This window comes from Lissotriton vulgaris, chromosome 5 (genome assembly GCF_964263255.1).
Source record: "Lissotriton vulgaris chromosome 5, aLisVul1.2, whole genome shotgun sequence".
NCBI lineage: Eukaryota > Metazoa > Chordata > Amphibia > Caudata > Salamandridae > Lissotriton > Lissotriton vulgaris.
Window position 1 is genome coordinate 902,680,582 of NC_141693.1, and position 19,402 is coordinate 902,699,983.

The 19,402-nt window shown below is 44.6% G+C and overlaps 1 protein-coding gene across 2 annotated transcripts in view; it reads right to left on the reverse strand.

Annotated features, from left to right (window-relative positions):
• BTAF1 (B-TFIID TATA-box binding protein associated factor 1) overlaps positions 1-19,402 on the reverse strand; it is a 1,094,445-nt gene that overhangs the window by 944,929 nt on the left and 130,114 nt on the right. For both annotated transcript variants that reach the window (XM_086922506.1, XM_086922505.1), the window contains exon 4: positions 12,311-12,457. In XM_086922506.1, coding sequence (XP_086778632.1) covers positions 12,311-12,457 — 147 coding nt within the window. The remainder of the gene's footprint in view (positions 1-12,310; positions 12,458-19,402) is intronic.

A 19,402-nucleotide genomic window follows, 5' to 3' on the forward strand; every position in this document is an offset into this window, starting at 1 on the left:
CTCCCCAATGCTTGGACAGTCCACAAACATATGCAAATCATCTACGTTGATACTTCTGCATTTAGGACATTCCACCAAGCCGCCAGCCTTGAGATTCGAGAGTCTACGGGGAGACCAATATGCTCTGTGGATAGTGAACAAAAGATTTTGCCTTAAATTTGCAGACTTGACTATTTTATATAGCATAGTCATCGTTACTTGCCATTGATCTTCCGTGGCGATGTCCGGCAAGCAATCACCCCACAGAGCCTCTGGAAGCAGGAACACGCCATCCTCCATCTCCAACATTGCCCAATACCATAGAGCAACTTCTTTCTTGTAGACTTGAGTTGAAAAAAGTTTATCTTCGAGGTCATTCTGGAGACCGATCACAACATCCATTTTACTTGCCCAGCTTTGTATCTGTAAATATTTGAATTTTGAAAACCCTTTCCCCCAGGTGACTTCCCCCTGTCCCCAATCAATCAATTTTCCGTCCGGGAATAGATTACCCCAAGTCTGTAAGCCTGCAGCTCTTAACGGCATAGCCAATGCATCCTGAGACCAGGGGGGTGAGCCTGGGGCATCCCAAATGGGATCCCTATATCCATAGTAAGAAATTTTTAGAGCTCTCCTGATTTTATACCAGAGCTCTGCCGCTTCCCGCAAGATTTTCAGTCTTACTTTTTTGAAAAACTTAGGATCAGAAAATTTACACAAAAAAAGTCCTCATTATAATTGCTTTTCTTAAGCATAGCCAAAAATATATTTCCAATAGCTGTGGCCATCGGGACACCCAGTAATATTCTAAAGTTCTTTAACTGAAAAGCCCATGCATATAACAAAGTCTAGAGCCGCCAGTCCACCTTTGGCCCATCTTCTTCTGAGCTTCTTCCATGATAGACGGGACCCTTTCAATGCCCAAATAAAAGAGCAGATCTCATTTTGTAGCTTCTTAAACCATTCCTTATTAAATGCCAGGGGGATTGTCTCAAACAAAAAAGTCATTTTTGGCAGAATTACCATCTTTACCAGATTCGTACGGCCATATAAAGTAAGTGGTAAATGCCCCCAACCACGCAATATAGAACCTATTTCTTTTTTTATCCTCATAAAATTGATTCTTGTTAATTCAGAAATATTATGCGTGATCCTTACCCCCAAATAACACATCTCCTTTTTACATAAGATGCCTTGTGAATCTAAGTTCCAGGACATAATTTCAGTCTTGTCCTTGTTAATTTCGTAGCCAGAGACTTGACCAAATTCTTTCGCAAGTTCGAATAAACTTTGCAATGATTGCTGCAAATTCGGGGTATAAATGATAATGTCGTCTGCGTAAAGACCTATTTATTTCTCCTATCCCTCTACAGCAAACGGTGGTATGGTATCTGCATTCCTAATCTTACATGCTAGTGGTTCTATATATAAATTAAATAATAGTGGGGGTAGGGGACATCCTTGCCGTGTGCCGCGGTTCACCTTAATGGATTGTGTTAAAATTCCTTTTACCAGTACCTTGGAAGTGGGAGAGCAGTATAAAGATAATAGAGTACTGGTAAAACACGTCCCTAACTCAAGATGACCTATGAGAGCTTTCAAAAAGGACCAGTTGACTCGGTCAAAGACCTTAGCGGCATCGAGTGCTATTACTGCCAGCGGGAGATTATAGACCGTGGTCATGTCAATAGCTCCAATTAATGAAAAAGTGAGTTCCTTCAAGAACCTACCCCTGATAAATCCTTTTTGATCATCCTGCACTAATTTTGAGATGACCGAACTTAACCTGTCTGCCATAATTTTTGCAAAAAGTTTGTAGTCACAATTTAGTAGTGATATTGGCCTATATGAATCAAGATATTTAGGAGATTTTCCCGGTTTTGGAATTAAGACCATAACCGCCTCATTCCAAGATTCGGGCATGACTGCCTGACCTTGGAAAATGTTGTTAAATAAATTGTGTAATACTTGAGCAATTAATCCTATCAGAGATTTATATACTTCTGACAGAAGCCCGTCTGGCCCCGGAGCCTTGCCTCCCTTATCAGACTTTGTGGCCTTTTCCACTTCCGTTAAAGATATTTCAGGGTTCAAAATCTGTTTAAGCTGAGCTGAAGTGGGTTTACTAACTGCAGCCATTCCCTGATGTCCGGGAGCTCCGGCTCTAGATACTCCTTATAGACCTTTGAAAAGTAGTCAAAGAAAGCCTCTGCAATTTCTCTGCTTTCTGTAATTACAGTATCTGTGTCGGGGCTTTTTACTTCCTTAATAAAGTTGCGTACCTGGTCCTTCTTCGCCTTCCAAGCTAGTAATTTATTTACATAACTAAAGTGTGCCAGATTCCTAGCTTCCCACTTTTCCTGAATTCTGTGAGCAAGAACCGCCACCAGGTCTGATTTCAGTCCTACTAAATCAATCCTTGCCTGATCCGTTATTTTAGGTTCTCCCTCGGCAATAATCTTAGCTTCATTGTGACGATCTTCTCTTCCAATTCTGAGACCACTTTATAATATTCTCTGCGCTTCCTTGCACCCAGAACTCCCAGCCTACCTCTCAGAAATGCTTTGCAGGTTTCCCAAACTGTCTCAAGCTTAACTGAACCCAGATTAGCCTCTAAAAAAACTTCTAATTCCTCCCTTACCACTTTCAGACATTCCTGATCTAGGAGGAGGGTACGATCTAACCTCCAGGCTGAATCCACCCTATCTAACTTGAAACTCAAGTTTAAGGTTATAGCAAAGTGGTCTGAGATATGAGCGCCTATATGGTTAGTGCTTATTAGCTGATCCATTAATCTCAAATCCAGCAAAAAATAGTCAATTCGAGATTTATGATTATATTTTCGGTTATAATATGTATATCCAAGCTGTAGGCCAGATTTTACCCGCCATTTATCACATAAACCAAACTGAGTCAGCAGCAGCCTTACTTTGTTAGACATTTTTACATTACTCTGTCCTCTCTTGCCTGAACGGTTTAAATTATTCTCCATGACCTTATTGAAGTCACCTGCTATAATGATCTTGCCCGAAAAATTTAAGAGTTCACTAGCCAGTGTATCCAAGGGTCCCACATCATCTTGATTTGGCCCATAATATCCTGTGATAGTAAGCTTTTCCCCTGCCACATTTGCCTGTAAGATCAGCCACCTCCCTCCAGGATCTGCTACCATAGATTCAAAATAAAAGTACACTCCTTGCCTAACCAAAATCGCCACCCCTTTTGTAACTATCGTTTGAGGTGTATAAAAAGAATGTGCAACCCACCTTTGAGTTCCAAAAATTTCTTTGCATTTGGTGGCAGTCAAATGCGTCTCTTGTAAAATAACTATATGTGCCAATGAATCCTCTAAATATTTTAGAATTAGCCGTCTCCTAGACCTTACACGTAAGCCGTTAACATTCCATGACAGGAATTTCAGCTCCGTAGCACTATCCCCACTCATTAATTATCAACCAAAATACCTTTAACAACCTGGTGGCAAATACGCTTCTGAGGATCATTTTTGACATTTTCTCCCCCCCACCTCCCACCCGCCAAATCACCCTCCAACCTCCCCCTAGTCTCCCTCTCCCCCTTACCCCTCCCTTGGGAAACCCAACCGACCTACCCATGGCCTCGACCTTTCGAGTGCCTCTGGTAGTGGTGCTAACCCTGCTAGTGCTAAAGTTAACATACATTTTGTACAGGCTTATCTTCCATCATTTTTTTTCTTCTTTTTGAGTCAGGCATTAAATTAAACATTTGCCTCATGAGCCATCTCTCTGCACTGCTCGATGAATGTATCTAATTCTTCAACAAAACGGAATGAATACATCTTATTACGCCACATAACCTTCAAAAATGCCGGGAACTTAAGTTGAACCGTGGCGCCCAATTCCCTGAGTGGCTCTATCCGCTTACCCAGCTCCCACTGCCTGTTCGCTGTTACTGGTGACAAATCAGATCGTACTTCCACCCTGACTCCGTCTACTATTATGCTTTTCTTTTTCAGAGCAGCTGACAATATTTTCTCCTTAAGATTATATGTCAAATAATTGATTAATATTTTCCTCGGCTTTGATCCCTTCAGGCTGAATCCAAATAGGTCAAAGCGGAGGAAAATATTAATCAATTTTTTGACATATAATCTTAAGGAGAAAATATAGTCAGCTGCTCTGAAAAAGAAAAGCATAATAGTAGACGGAGTCAGGGTGGAAGTACGATCTGATTTGTCACCAGATTTGCCCATAATAGCATTGTTACAAAAGCTAGACAGAGACATGCATGATTATCATGCTCTGGTTCATCTACTAAAGTATTTTGTCCGGGGGTATGCTTCCTCGCGTTCTCCTCCGTATTCCCTGCCTTCTCCGCCTCGCTCAGAACCTTCTCCACTGTATCCCCTGAGACATTCAGTCAAGCCATACCTGATGTGGCTAAGTCTACTGTGTCCGGTGTCTCCATATCTCCGCTCTCCTGAACCTGCCCCTGCCCTTCCATGTCTATACCTGTACCTAATATTTGATATCTGTTGGGACTCAGGTGAGGAGACCAGTCCTGCTGACCTTCTAAGTTTGGGCTCAGCTTCACAGGGCCAGGTCTTAATATCAGTGTTTTTGGAATGGGTTTAAAATAAGAGTTGAGGGATGGGGTTGGAGTTGTTTTAATCTTGTAGTCCACGTTGTGTTTCACCAATTTACAAGTTTGTTTGGCAGAAGTTTTTTTCTTAAGTGCTTTCTTCACAGCACTAACAGCACACTTACTTGTAACTACCGTATTTTCCGGCGTATAAGACGACTTTTTAACCCCTTAAAATGTTCTGGAAAGTTGGGGGTCGTCTTATACGCCGGATGCTAAATTTGAAGGAATGTTTTCATGCGTTTTTACATAGCGCGGACTACACCCGAAGGTGTCAGACTGCTTCTGCATTATATAAAAATGGGCTGATGTGAGCAACAATAACAATGGACAAATTACAAAAGCAAACATTAAGTTACATGGATCAAAAGTGACAATAGCGAGCAACCAAAATACATGAGGTAGCAATCGGTACATTCCTGGAGAAAAAGTGATGTGTGCAGGTTACTAAAGCATACAAAGCATACAAAGTACGAGCCAAAATAAAATACATTCTCAAAATGGCTATGCAGGACTGCGTTGGACTGCACTGGAAGTGGGGGTAGTCTTATACGGCGAGTATAGCACGAAACCTACATTTTATTAAGCAAAGTAGGGGGTCATCTTATACGCCGGGTCGTCTTATACGCCGGAAAATATGGTACTTTACCCCCCACCCCCCTTGCCGCACTCCTTAAAGTATAAGGAACTTTGTCCAACTCAGCACCTCCTATTTGATTCTCCGACGATACACCAGTGAGTAGCTGCTCCTACTGCAACCCTCTTGCCTGTCGCATCTACTTTTACTGTCCTGGTCAGAAGTGAGAAGATCACCTGTGGCTTGGGTACAGGCACATTTGTGTGCGTATTGTAGAATGAGGGAGTCTAGTTGAACTTGCCTCTTGATACATGTGGGATCAGTGTGGGATGGTTTGAACTTATTTATACCTGTGGGGTAGCTATTGAACAGCCCTGTTAGCAGTGGTACGAACTAGACGGACCTCTCAGACTTGGAGTGTTTAAACCATGAAGTGTTAGTCTTCCTGAACCACATGCACATCTGGCCTATGATGGGAGCAAGCACGCTGAATGACCTAATGGTATGAGGCTTTATCGTCTGGAGGGAAGGGCCAAACATGATCTAGATTCGGATCCCCTGGTGGATATACATTATAATCCTCTTATGGATCATCAGTTGGTCCCTACCACACTGATTGGTTGCGAGGATCAAATGGCCCATAGGGGTTGTTCTGTAAGGAGGTGGAATAAAATGACCCTGGCCGGGAGTCTGTCATAGGCAACAATGGGGTCTTGACCACTACCAAAAAGTGTAGGTAGATCATTTCTTTATTGGTCCTGGGGAATTGCCATCACTAGATTTAAGGCAAGAAACATGACGACCTATTTCAATAGCACACACCTTAAAGTGGGAGGGTGCGTCTTTTAGTTTTTAACCAGGGCAGTGGTCACATCTCATTAAAATTATTCTGAGTGGACCACGGTTCGAGGTTTTAGCCCACACAAACAACTTATTGTCACCTACACCCATATTCACACTAAGGGCCCTTTTTAGGTTTCGCCTGTCGAAAGCTGCGCAAGCAGCGTTTCGCGCAGGCGCAATCTTTTGTTTTGCAGTATGTGGGCTTTGTCCCGCCTCAGTCTTCCATTGGCTAGCTCCATAAATGAAGGCTAGCCATTGGAAGACCGAGGCGTCCGTCATTCTGTGAGGCGACTCGTGGGCGTTCCTGAGATTTTTTCTCATCCAGCCCCTTTGTGGACGTCATTGCGGCGGTGGGCGGTTCCTATTTTGGGGGGGGGGGGGGGGGGGGGGGGGGGGTTGTTTTGGTCATTGCAGGCCGACCGCCGCCGGAAGAAGTCCAGGTGAGTGCTTTGTCTCGCCTTTCATGCCGTTTGCCATTCCCGCCCCCCTCCCGCTGTCCGTGCCTTTCCCGCCCCCCCTTCCGCTGTCCGTGCCTTTACCACCCCCCCCCCTCCCGCTGTCCGTGATGTAGGCATTGAGCACACGCGTTTGTACATGGAGAAAGGTCTGTCTTCATAAATTGTGTGTTTTTAGGTTCATCCTGGCCACCCAGAGGACCTAGAATACTGTAAATGCTGCCCATGGTTGTAATAGCCGCAGTGACTGCAGCGCCGGCTGGGTCGCTCACACGCCCGTTCCCGCCCCCCCCTCCCGCTGTCCGTGTGCCGTTAACCCGCCCCCCTCAGACTGTCCGTTTCCGCCCCCCCCCCTCCCCTCCCGCTGTCCGTGTTGTGACGTGATGTAGGCATTGAGCACGCGCGTTTGTACATGGAGAAAGGTCTGTCTTCATAAATTGTGTGTTTTCAGGTTCATCCTGGCCACCCCGAGGACCTAGAATTCTGTAAACGCTGCCCATGGTTGTAATAGCCGCAGTGACTGCAGCGCCGGCTGGGTCACTCACACGCAAACACAAAAAACACACCCAGGATTGCACTGGTGCAGGGCTTAGAGACATTCTTACACTCACCGACACACTGCACACCTTTTAAAGACTTACATTGGCCTCCGGAAGTTTTGCACACTTATACCGCGGCACACGGAACCCCTCTCGCGCTCACACTGGTCACGGTGACCACAGCACTGGCTAAAAGTCAGTCACACGTACATGCTATCATTCTCAGCCTTACGCTTGCAAGAGTGACCACAGAAGGGGGTAAGAGGCCCTCACACATACACCCCGGCACATTTTAAGCACTTCCAAGCTGACACTGGCATCAGCCGCTCTCACATGCATACAGCCCCACTATATGCCACTTCCTGTTGTGAATACATGGCAGCCACCAACTGGCACATCACAAGCCACCAGAAGACTTACACTGGACACTGCATAAGCATCAGTCACTCACACATGCACACTGACAAACTACAAATCTAGCTAGACGTGCACTCACTCACTACATGGCAAGAATGAGTAATACGCTGGCACGTCAAGACTACTGTTAGACTTTCCCTCACTGAGCACAGTATAAAATAAACATGACGCACATTGCTATACTGCAAATCACTAATATGCTTACAGTGGTCAAGGTTAACACCGTGTACCACAGGGGTCACTCTGCTACACTATAAATCACTTCACAGTTTACAGACACCGCAACAACTGGTGAGTCATGTGGTGACATACTTCAACCCGCATTTAGGCAAACTCTGGCAAATGGCAACATTGATAGTCACACACTAAAACATACAATCAGAACCCCTAGGTGTTACTGGTCACCGACACCTCATCACAAAACTGCAGTCGCACAGTGCTGTGTAAGAGTGGCCTCAGGCACGGTCACTAGAACCATGTGGAACCAGATCTAGTCTCCACGGTGTGCACAGTTCACAATGAGAGTCACACACACTGAAAGACCACAAGCCCGTCATAAGTAAACAATGTCCCAGGTAACCACAGGGCGGGGGGGAGTAGCTTTCTGGAAGACCACAACCCCATCCGTGGCTTATCCCGCCGCACTTTCCACATCACAGATGGCGTCACACCGAAAGTGTGACATATCCTGAAACTAGGTTTGGTGACCACAGTTCGAAATGCACTTGAAACATAAGCTAGCGCTCTTCAAACACAATCAGCAGCCTGCGGATGGGTTCAGTGACCACATCACAGTGCACTCTTGACACCAGCTCAAACAAAACTCCAATGGCTCTCACTGTACCAAGGGCCCACATCACTTTATACACACGAATAAATCCCTGGCACTTAGCAACCCTGCTCTGTTTTCTGTCACTGGGGTCAGTGATCGCATCACTAAATTTGACACTCGTCAAACCCATTTAATGTTCAATCAATCATCATTTGTTAAGCGTGGTGCTCACCTGCTAGGGTCTCAGTGCGCTGTTGGGTGGGGGGGGCGGGGGAGGGGGGGAGGGGGGGGGGGGGTTGGAGGGGAGGGGGTGCATGTCCTACTGTTCGCTGAAGTTCAGTCAAAGAGCCTGGTCTTGAGATGCTTCCTGAACTCGGTTAGCGACAGGGATAGCCTGAGGTGGAGAGGCAGGGTGTTCCAGGTTCTAGTGTTCACTCACTTGGCTCAGTGACCAAATCACAAAACACACTGAGGGCACACATTAGCATAGCCTTCTCTCTACATCTGGCCCTCAGTATTCTCTCACTACTCTCAGTGAACACTTCAGACACTGGATCTTAAGGACAAGCCATTCAGCCACTCTGGCATGCCCCAGGTAGACTACAGGCTAGTGGGCATATTTTAGATCTGACCCAAACATGGGAGATCCCACATCCCCATTCTAGTCGCAGCCTCCTGCTGTGGAGGGCTGATTTTGATTTTCAGTCTGTCCGTGCTGGTACATGCAATGGTGCACATTAAACATATTCCAAGACCTGCGAATGCCCTCGAACTGCAAAGACGTACTCAGTTCATACACAGATTCGTGGAAAGCTCCAGCACTGTGCGCAGTAATGGGGTTGCCAAATCGTTCCATGTCAGGAGGGCGCCTTGTCTTTATTGTACACATGATTGCTATCAGATTCCAGCCCGTCGCAGAACCCTAGTCTCCAATCGGAGATGAAGGTCAGGCATGGATCAGCAATGAGGTTCTGGGGTAGAACAATATGGCAAACATTATAAGAGACATGTTGTCGGGCACATTGTTGCCTTGGGCGCACTCGACTGCACTAGTCCCATTCTGTGTTCAGTCACCGCGTGGGCGAGCACAGCACGCAGTGGCGGGGTATGCACTTGTATGACAGGCGTGATCGTTGTCAGCACGGATCCCAGCCACATGGCTAGCCAAGGTAATTGGCCGTGGCTGACTAACGGAAGGCTGTTTGGCCGTTACTACTCAGTAATTCGCATTACATTAAAGTTTGTGAGCAAACTATGTAATAATCTAGACCGTTTCATAGTTATAAAATGATCTAGTTATATGCTAATTAGGTTGCCAGGTGAACTATTGTATTGCATGATGAAGGAATAAATTGATATTGAAAATATATGTGAGGAGGAATTCACACATGGACACTCAAAATGAATGCCAATTTGCTGTCAGTGACCAGGCAGGCCCATGCATGTCCCCATCAACCTTAAGGCCACCCAGATTACCTGTAAATCTAAAGTTAGTAAATGACATGCGGGATACAGTGCTCCAGTCACGTGTTATTTTTCTTTAATTCCTGTTGCATTCTGGGACTTGTATCACAAACTAAATATTGCGTACGAACACAACTGGAAATAGTCAATTGAAAAAAGAAAAATCAGGGACTGGAATTTGACTTCCTTATGACAGAGTCATCTGGTGGACAGGACAAGGTGTGTGGTGCCTGACAGACAGCTCACGGGCCGTTGGCGAGAGGGGGGCTCCTCCGGCTTTCGCCGCCTGGGCTGCTAGGGCACCCGACCTGTTTGTCCCTCGCAATGCTACCTTTCCTTCTCTGGTAATCGGATCCTCGTGTCTGCCTGTTCAACAGCATGTGTGCTGCCTTGTGCTTGTTCACGGTGCTTCTGGAAGCTCCCACGCCACTGGGCTGCCCCCCCCCCGCCCCAACTACCACCAAGCACCGCAGACATCTGGGACGCATCACGCAGGCCTCATTCGTATGTCTCTGTTGAGTTATTCGCTGCCTCAGTCTGATGGCGCACCGGCGGCGCACTCCCAGGTAGCCCGCGAGGCACCTTCTATCCTCGCAATGTATCTAGACGTGCGCCCATGACCTTGTGGCAACCTGACGCACTTTAGTCCCCGATACTTATTTACAAGGAGTGAAACTCCACCAAGGGCCACAGCTGCGTGCTTGTCTTGTGTCGCACGAGTGCGCCCCGGCTCTGGCAGTGCTCTGCTCTTTTAGGTACCCTTGAGGGGCCGCGGCACCCAGTCCGGTCTGTCCTCTCTCGAGGCGCTTCCGTGACCGGTGTTGATATGTATTTAAATATGCCAGGCAAGGAGCGCAGTGTCTCACAAAAAGTGTGTCCAATGATGTTTTTCACCTGTGCATACGCACTCTGAATTGTTCCTTTTTAATTAGCCACTCTGACTGATCCCTAGTGTGGAAACCAAACCAGAGCATAGTGAAATACATGAATTTGTGCAAGATAAAGCCATATTAGTCAAGGGCGTAAACAGGAGTCTCACTTCTGGTGCCCGGGCCACACGGCAACTACTCCCCTACTTAAAAAAACTAGACCATTTACGAATGCTTTGGTGGAACGCATATGGTCGGTGATTGTGGAAATGGGGGTGTGGCGTGGGTCTGATTGGCAGGGCAGTTATAGGGACTCGGGTGGAACAGACACTAGGGCGATGGTAAACAGGAGTACTTATGAAAGTGTAACCAAACAATGGCCGGACCTAATCACAAAACCAAGGGGGCAGCCACAGTCAGTCGGGGCGGCGATAGGGCCCCACACAATGGGAACCATAACGCCAAATGCTGGTGGCGTAAAGTTTCTGGCTCGTTCTGCCATTGGACAGGATCCCGGGAGCGCGTCATCAGGTGCAGCGTTGTGATCTGGGGGTCGTCGCAGGTCTTGTAAAGCCTTCTGGGGTGTTTGGCGTTCACCCTCTTTACCTCTACGACTGGGCCGCTGTGCTTAACTTGCCCACCCTGGCCACTTTCCATTACTTTTGCTCTTGGATAGCGGATGTGTGGGTGTGTGGGGGGGGGGGCTCGCAGTGTGTGGGGGGGCGGTGTGTGTGATGGGGCTTTGTGTGTTTGTGGGGGGGCTCTGTGTGGGTGTGTGGGGGGGCTCTGTGTGGGTGAGTGTGTGGGTGGGGGCGCTCTGTGTGGGTGTGTGTGTGGGTGGGGGCTATGTGTGCGTGGGGGGACTCTCTTTGGGTGTGTGTGTGGCATTTGCGAGAGATTAAGCTATTGGGATTGTAAATGAAAATGCTATTTATTTATCTGTTTTCAAAACCAACACATAAATAAAAATGTTGTCATTTACAATGCCAATAGCTCTAACTTTTGCAAAGACGAAACCGTTGCATTGTAAATGCTGGTTTTAAAAGGGAGAGGCCCGTTCCTCTGCCAGTAAACGGTAAATGGATTCATTAGACTTCCTTCTCTGTAGCACATTCAAGGAAAAAAAGGATATACTAACATTGCGGGTTTTTTCCCAGTGCCAGAACCCCGCACCGCCTTGTGCGAGCTGGAAAGTACAGGTCGAAAAAGTGAAAAATATATCTGTAGAAAAAGGAAAATTATATCAGACGGCAAGAGAAAGTTAAGAAATGTATGCAGAGAATAAGTTTGGCCTGCACCCGCGCCCTGATGAATTTCAAGCAATAAACACCCACAACAATGCCTTGTCAGTGAAACGACCGCACAACGATGGTCTTTCAACTATACAAACCGCAGAGAGCAAACATTTACACGTAGGCCTTTATTACGAGTGACCCGTAATCATTTCCATTATTTCCCGACCTGGAATTACTATTACCAGGGTCGCCTGTACTGCAAGGGTAAGAGAAAACTGGAATTCTGAATTCTTTTGGAATAAAAGACGGAAGGTGGATTTATCATACCGATTTTAACACGTTCTTTACCGTTATTACACCCGGAGACGTTGCTTATTTACAGCACGTGAAACAGCACAGGCATAATTATGCAAAATGTATTATAATCCCAACATGGCCTCAAAATGTGTACATTGCATTTACTTTTGTGGCATGGAACATGAGCACACATCAGCGTAAATGCCGCAATTATTGATAAAAGCCTCTTTATTTAGCACTTACCAGATTTATCTTCTGGAACTTCAAATTCCGCACCAGCAGATCCAAGAAGAGAAGCCCCATGTTTTAACAGTCGAGATATGTCAAACCTGCTAAAGCTTAGGCGATCGGTGGAAATTGATTCATCCAAAGAACTTTCAGATCCAGGTTCTATAGGACAAAACAAAATGTTTTCAAATATAATGCAGACAGTCAGGTGAGCAGTACTAGAGTAATTATAACTTGCACATACCCTGCCTAAGACATCCTCTCCCACAGAGTCTGCTACTTGAAACGGTGAAACTTACCTCCTGGTTCTGTAAAAGATGTGCTTAAGAGCAGTGCATTTAAAAAATAATCTAACCTAGGTAATAAATAAGTACCAGTTTACTCGTAAAGCATCAGTTCAGTTGAAGCAGTGTGGAGAAAAGTGTACAGGGACAAGGTCATAAAATTGGACTGCGAATAACTAGCTATATTTTGGGAAGAATAGCATTATTGTTTACAGTAGAATCCAAATTATTCTTTGCACCAACTATTGAAGGTGTGGGCGCGTTGCAAATGCTCAACTAGGGTTGTGGTCTACTGAATGTCCTCCCCAGTAAGAGGTAATGAACATAGCATCAATGTAACAACTACACCTGCTTTGTTAATAAAGAGATTCTCAAAACAGCTCAAGTTCATAAACATTGGCTGTATACTCATTTCAGGAATGCTCATTGATAGCTCACATATACAGGAATACTAAATATAATCACTTCAGTCTTTCCAGTAATATGAGAAATATATGAAGGCAAGGTAGTGTTTTCTTCTGCATAGCAATGACTTTCAATTCGTATTGGCAAGATTCACAAAGCAAGCACAGGCAAATCAAATAGGTTCTTGTCTTTCTAAGGGGATTGCGGATGTGTTAGCTTTGACAATGTGTTTCCCCCTAAAGGCTGGCAGCTACAAAGAGCTAACAGGAGGGTCAGTTTCTTTTTGCTGTTGTACAGTACTTTTCTTTTAATCTTTACCATACCATTCTGCCAGCAATCAGCCATACTGCAATGGTAAAGTTTAACCCTACAAGTGCGGGTGTCAGCTAATGACTAACACACGTACACCCTCCCCAGTTCGTCTGTCGGCCATTGGTCGACACTGATCAGTGGTGTCATTAGTGATGTCATGAGTGATGTTATGTGACGTAATAAGTCAGTACTGCGAACAAAAACTGTTGAATTAGTTTAAAACTACGTGTCACTGGGAAAGTCACTTAAATATAATGTTACCTTAACCTTGGGGTTTTCAGCAAATTCACTTTTTTTGTTAAATCAAAAACACATTTTTATTACACCTGTGTTATTTTGACCTTTGGTTTTTTCAGTGAAAGTACATTTAAAAAAAATCGGTTTATAAATACATAGAAACTAACTCCTCCAGCAATGTTTGCCCTGGGAATGTTCATCTTCTCAGTTGTTGTACCCAACATATTCAGAAATATTCCCAGCACAGTTTTCATAGTCTTTGCATATATCTTTACATAAACATCATTTCTAGATTTCAAAGACACTGATCTGCTTTTTTTATACTGTAACCTATTTTTTTCACTATGTACATAAATTTTTAAGGTGGGTGATCACACTAGGAGGCTCATGGGTGGCTCGCTGGAGATTCGTGAGAGCGTAGAGCAGTAATACTCACACTGCGCCCCTCCTGACCTTTACATACGGCCCCCTGAGCAGCGGCAGCACTGGGCTGCTTACTTGACTCAGCACTAATATTAAAAAAATATATATACAGCAAGCACTTATTCAAAGGTTAACTGCAGTTAAAAGGAAGTAACTAGGCCTTTAACTTTAGGAACACCTTCATTGTTTAAAGACAGGAAACATGTAAAAAAAATATGATACAGGTTTGCATTTTGAAAAGACTATTTCATGAACCTGTAGAACCATTTCACCTTGGTAAATCAAATTATAGCAGAGCATTCATAATTACTTTTTAAAGTTATGGTTTTCAAACATGAATTTTGAAACATTCTTGCCTCCCACCCCTCCTACACACTAACAATGCCACGCTTCACTTCTCCTGCACCTAATTTACACCCCTTCTCCTCCGCAGGCATCAGTGCAGCCCTCGGTCACACCAAAGACCAAACTTTGAGGTCCCCAAGAAAATGTTTGTGAGTATCCATGGTGTAGAGTTAGAAATTTAATTCTAATCTGTTGTACAAAGTTCTCTCATCTGGTCAGTTATCACTGAATGTTAATGTTTAATAATGAAGTCAGTACAGTATGTATATTTTATTAATTAATTTGATTACAAACTTACGGATCTCGCAAGAAGATTGCAAGAGTCAAACACACAATCCCCTGCGTGGATTACGAGGGGCTGTACTACCTGCCCAGCCCTTGAGATACACTTGCGGGATCGTACATTTGGAATTAAGTTAGGAACAGTGTATTTTTGTAGTTCTGAATAAAGTAAGACATTAGAAGTGTTATTTGTTGAATTTCAGATATAAAAAAGTGCTCTATTTTCACGCTCTTGCGAGATGCTCGCAAGACGTCTACAAGACGCCCAGGAGAGGAAAGCCATCCCAAGGAAGGATTAGGAATGGTTCATATTGATGTCTTTAGTTACTTGGACGATTGGGTTTTGCTGTAGTTTAGGCCTTTATGTCTAGCTATCTGACATTGCTGATTTTCGGTCATCAGAATGTCATCCTCAGATGAGAATCCTACTCCTATTGCAGTAACTCAGCCACCTCAGCCACCCAAGGAGTCCTTGGTGTGGCAATTTTTTTAAATGAGGCCTAGAGAGAGAAAATGTATAGCCTAAGTATGTCATGTTAAATAGACAAAAAGGAGTACAACAGTGGCAGCAGGAACAAGCAATATGGAAGAAGGACCAAGCAATACAGCACTGGGATGTGGCAACATTTGAGGGCTATGCATCCTCAACAACTTGCTGAGTTAGCCGGTGCAGCAGAGCTTGATAACTCCTCAGGGCAGTACACATCCTTTCAACCTAGGGACACTGTGCCTGCCCAGGTACTCACTCAAGCAGATAACAAACCTGCTTATTTGAACGAAGTCCTTGCTGCATATGTAAACAAATATATTTTTATTCTGAAGCAAGCAGGGCTGCACAGGATAAGCTTGTCTGAAATCATAAATTCCCACCTAAGCAGTAGGAGTTAAAAAAAATGGAAAAAGCTAAAACTGTAAAAAAGAAAAATACAGTTCAAAAATGTGATCTAAAAAAAGTTATTTTCTGAAGTATCCTATACTTCCATTACGTTTGCTGTTACCCTTTCTTTTTTTCTTCTTGGTGACTCGCGAGAGATCCATGATGCGGTCATACCTATGACTCTCTCTCTCTCTCTCTCTCTCTCTCTCTCTCTCTCGAGAGAGAGAGAGAGAGAGAGAGAGAGAGAGAGAGAGAGAGAGAGAGAGAGAGAGAGAGAGAGAGAGAGAGAGAGAGAGAGAGAGAGAGAGAGAGAGGTGCACAGTTCTCCATGCCCACTGCGAGGGGGTAGTGTTTGCTGCTTTATGCTTGCGAACGTCTCACAAGTGCGTACTTTTATAATGAAATTTGCATTTTAACTGAAAATACCCAGATTTTCGTTATCTTGTATACAATCCAGCAAGACTCCCACAAGATCATATTTCTTTAAAGAATTAACTATATACTCATCCCACTACTTTATTCTTGCGTAGTTTCTCTAAAAAACAAGCACCACAATACCATTCCTACTCCTAAACCAGCCCGCCCTTTTGCTACCCCCTTATATAGCGGTTTTACTTAATTTCCACAACACCAAGTTTTTCACAGTAAACAGTGATGGCCATCATTTAATTTATAATACTCCAATAGCCAGCCAATAAGAGCGCTCGCAAAAAAACATGGCTCTAGACCAATCACAGAACTCCATTTTTGATTTCATGTTTTAAGAACCCACTCAGACAGACAGACAGACAGACAGAGAAAAAAAACAAAAGTTACAAGGACGTTATAGTGAGGAAGTAATTTACAGGGATGTGAAATTCCTATAGCCTGATGCCCAGGACATATTGTTTGGGGTCAAGGGCAACAAGTTTTCATGTGCATTTTGTCCTTGGGACAAGTAGGCCCAACCCCCTGCAACACAAACCCTTTGGGTGCCAGTTTGCAGTACCACATTATGGACCAAGGAAGGGGCCCAGGGCACTGTCTGCAGTTATGGTAATATTGTTGTCCATATGTAGATGCTGTTCAAACTTGTATTTATGGTTCATTAATGGAAAGCCTTTATTATTAGGGTGAGCGCACTAAGTAAATGTTGTAACCTCTGACCTCACTTCTGACAGTGGTTCCAGTATAAAATGTGCACACACGTTTTCAAAGTTTCAATGCTTCCAGAATGCTCTCGGATTGGATGCAAACCTTTGCAGAAGCTTGAAAGCAAGGTTGGTGATTCTTTGCTTTCAAAATAAAATGTTAATTAAAAAAAAAATGACTTTAACACCCGTCATGCACAGCTTTCTCACCAACAATTTTACAGCACATGTTGAAGTGATATGATCAATGATGTCATAGAAGAGGTCACGAGTGATGTAATATGTCGGGTACTTAGCAGTGCATGGCAAGGGCACAAGTTATACTTACCTTGGGAAACGAGGTATAGTTACTTGAGGTAACAAACTAGAACTGCTGAATTTCTATGGCTGTGTATATGCAAATCTTAACATAACTATAACAGCCCTCTAACCTTTGTTTTTTTGTGAATTTCTATGCTTTTTTAAATTGTAGTTCCCAACTATACCATTGCAGTAACCTTGGGTTTTTCAGTTTACCACGTGTTTTTAAATGTTATTCCCTAACTATATCGTCCCTGTAATCTTTGTTTTTCCAGTGAATTTCACACAACACACAGCCCCCCTCCCTGCACTGATATCGGCCCTGGGGACCTCATCGCCTGGCACATTTTTTTTTGGGGTGGGGGGGGGGGATCCACCACTGTAATTATAGGGGAGAAGGACACACAGCGCCCCCCCGGTACTGGGCCAAATTCGGCCTCGGGGACCCCATCTCCCGGGGCCTGGCCATATTGTAACCGGCGAAGAGGCACGCAGCTGCCCCCGTCCCTGGCTGATTTTCTAACTTCGGAAACCCCATCCCCCAGGGCCCAGTACCTTTTGTAAATGGGGAGAGGCACACAGCACTTTTATGTGGGATATGGGGCCCGGGGGCTCCATCCCCTCCAGGGCCCTGCCAACGAAGTGAGGGAGCCTTGGTGCCTACCCAGGGCACTCACCATCTCCTTGTTGGGGGATGCAGGGGGGAGCCCCAAGGAGCCAGCCAGGTCCTGCGCCCAACTGGAATCAGCATTGCTCCTGTACGCAGGTAGCAGCTAAAAATGCTGCTCCCTGTGGGCAGGAGCAATAGTAAGGAAAATGCTACTTACCAGTATGCATCTGTTCTTGGCATGCAGAGCTGCAGAGTCTCTCACTGAGCATTAGATCGCCACCTGGTGTTGGGCTCGGATGCTTGCACCTTGTTGTTGTCTTGGAAGAAGTCTTTGTAGTCACGAGATAGGTGACTCCTTCCTTGGACGATAGTGCGCATGGGCATCGACTCCATCCTTCGATTGTTTTTCGCCATGATGGGAAATGATGGAGTTAGTAGAAACAGAAAAGATGTCCATGTGTATGTATCTAAATAAGAAACTACTGGAACAGATACTGGTCCCGGTGAGGCGGGTGGGAGTGGGAGACTCTGCAGCTTTACATGCCAAGAACAGATGAATACTGGTAAGTAGCATTTTCCGTTCTAGGCATAAGAGCTGAGGACCTCACACTGAGCATTGACTGTACAGCAGTATATCCCCTAGCGGTGGTCACCTGTATCCGTTGCAGTAGTTTGAAAGAGAGTTTTAAGAACAGCTTGGCCTACAGCAGCTTGCTATTTGGCTTGCACATCAACACAATAGTGTTTAGTAAATGTGTGTGTGTTGTAGAGCATGTTGCTGCTTTACAGATGTCTTCTAAGGCAATGTTCCCTAAGAAAGCCATAGAGGCTCCTAGTTTGCGTGTGGAATGCGCTCTAGGAGGTATTGTTAATGTTTGCTTTGCTTTTTGATAGCATATTTGGATGCATTTAACGATCCACTTTGCAATCCCAGCTTTTGAAATGGGATTTCCTTTATGCAGTGGAGAAGTCTACAAACAATTGTTTTGTTTTACGAAAGGATTTTGTCCTGTCAAAGTAATAAAGAACTGCTCTTTTAACATCAAGAGTGTGTAGAGCTCTTTTTGCTACAGAGTCTGGGTTTTGAAAAAACACTGGTAACTCTGATTAAGATGAAAAGGAGTGAAGACTTTAGGAAGGAATTTGGGATTTGTTCTAAGTACCACTTTGTTACGATTTAGCTGTAAGAATGGTTCTTGTATAGTGAACACTTGAATTTCACTTTCTCTTCTAAGAGAAGTTATGGCAATTAGAAAAGCTGTTTTACATGTGAGGAATTGTAGTTCACATTTGTGTAGACGCTCAAATGGGGGACTCATGAGTCTGGTAAGAGCAGTATTTAGGTTCCATACTGGAGAGGGTGGTAACCTTGGAGGAATTATTCTCTTTAAGCCTTCCATAAAGGCTTTAATTGCAGGTATTTTAAATAATGACAGGTGTTGTCTGTTTTGTAAGTAGGGAGCGAGTGCTGCTATATGTAATCGTATAGAGGAGTATGCTAGATTACATCTTTGCAAATGCAGTAGGTAGCAAATGATATTTTGGATGGAAGCATCCAGTGGATCAATTGGATTATTATTGCAGTAAATGGCAAATCTTTACCATTTTGCAGCATTGCAAGCTCTAGTAGTAGGTCTTCTGGCTTCTTCAATAATGTTCATACAGTCTGGTGGTAGGGTTAAGGTAACCAAACTCTAAGACTTCAGGAGCCAGATCGCTAGATTCATTTGATTTGGATCTGGATGCCTGATCTCTCCATGGTTCTGCGTTAGCAGGTCTGGGAACAGGTACAGTTTTTGATCTGGAACTAGCGAGAGTTCTAGCAGAGTTGTGAACCATGGCTGACGAGCCCACGTAGGAGCTACTAGAATTAGTTTGAGAGACTGTTGTCGGAGCTTGCGT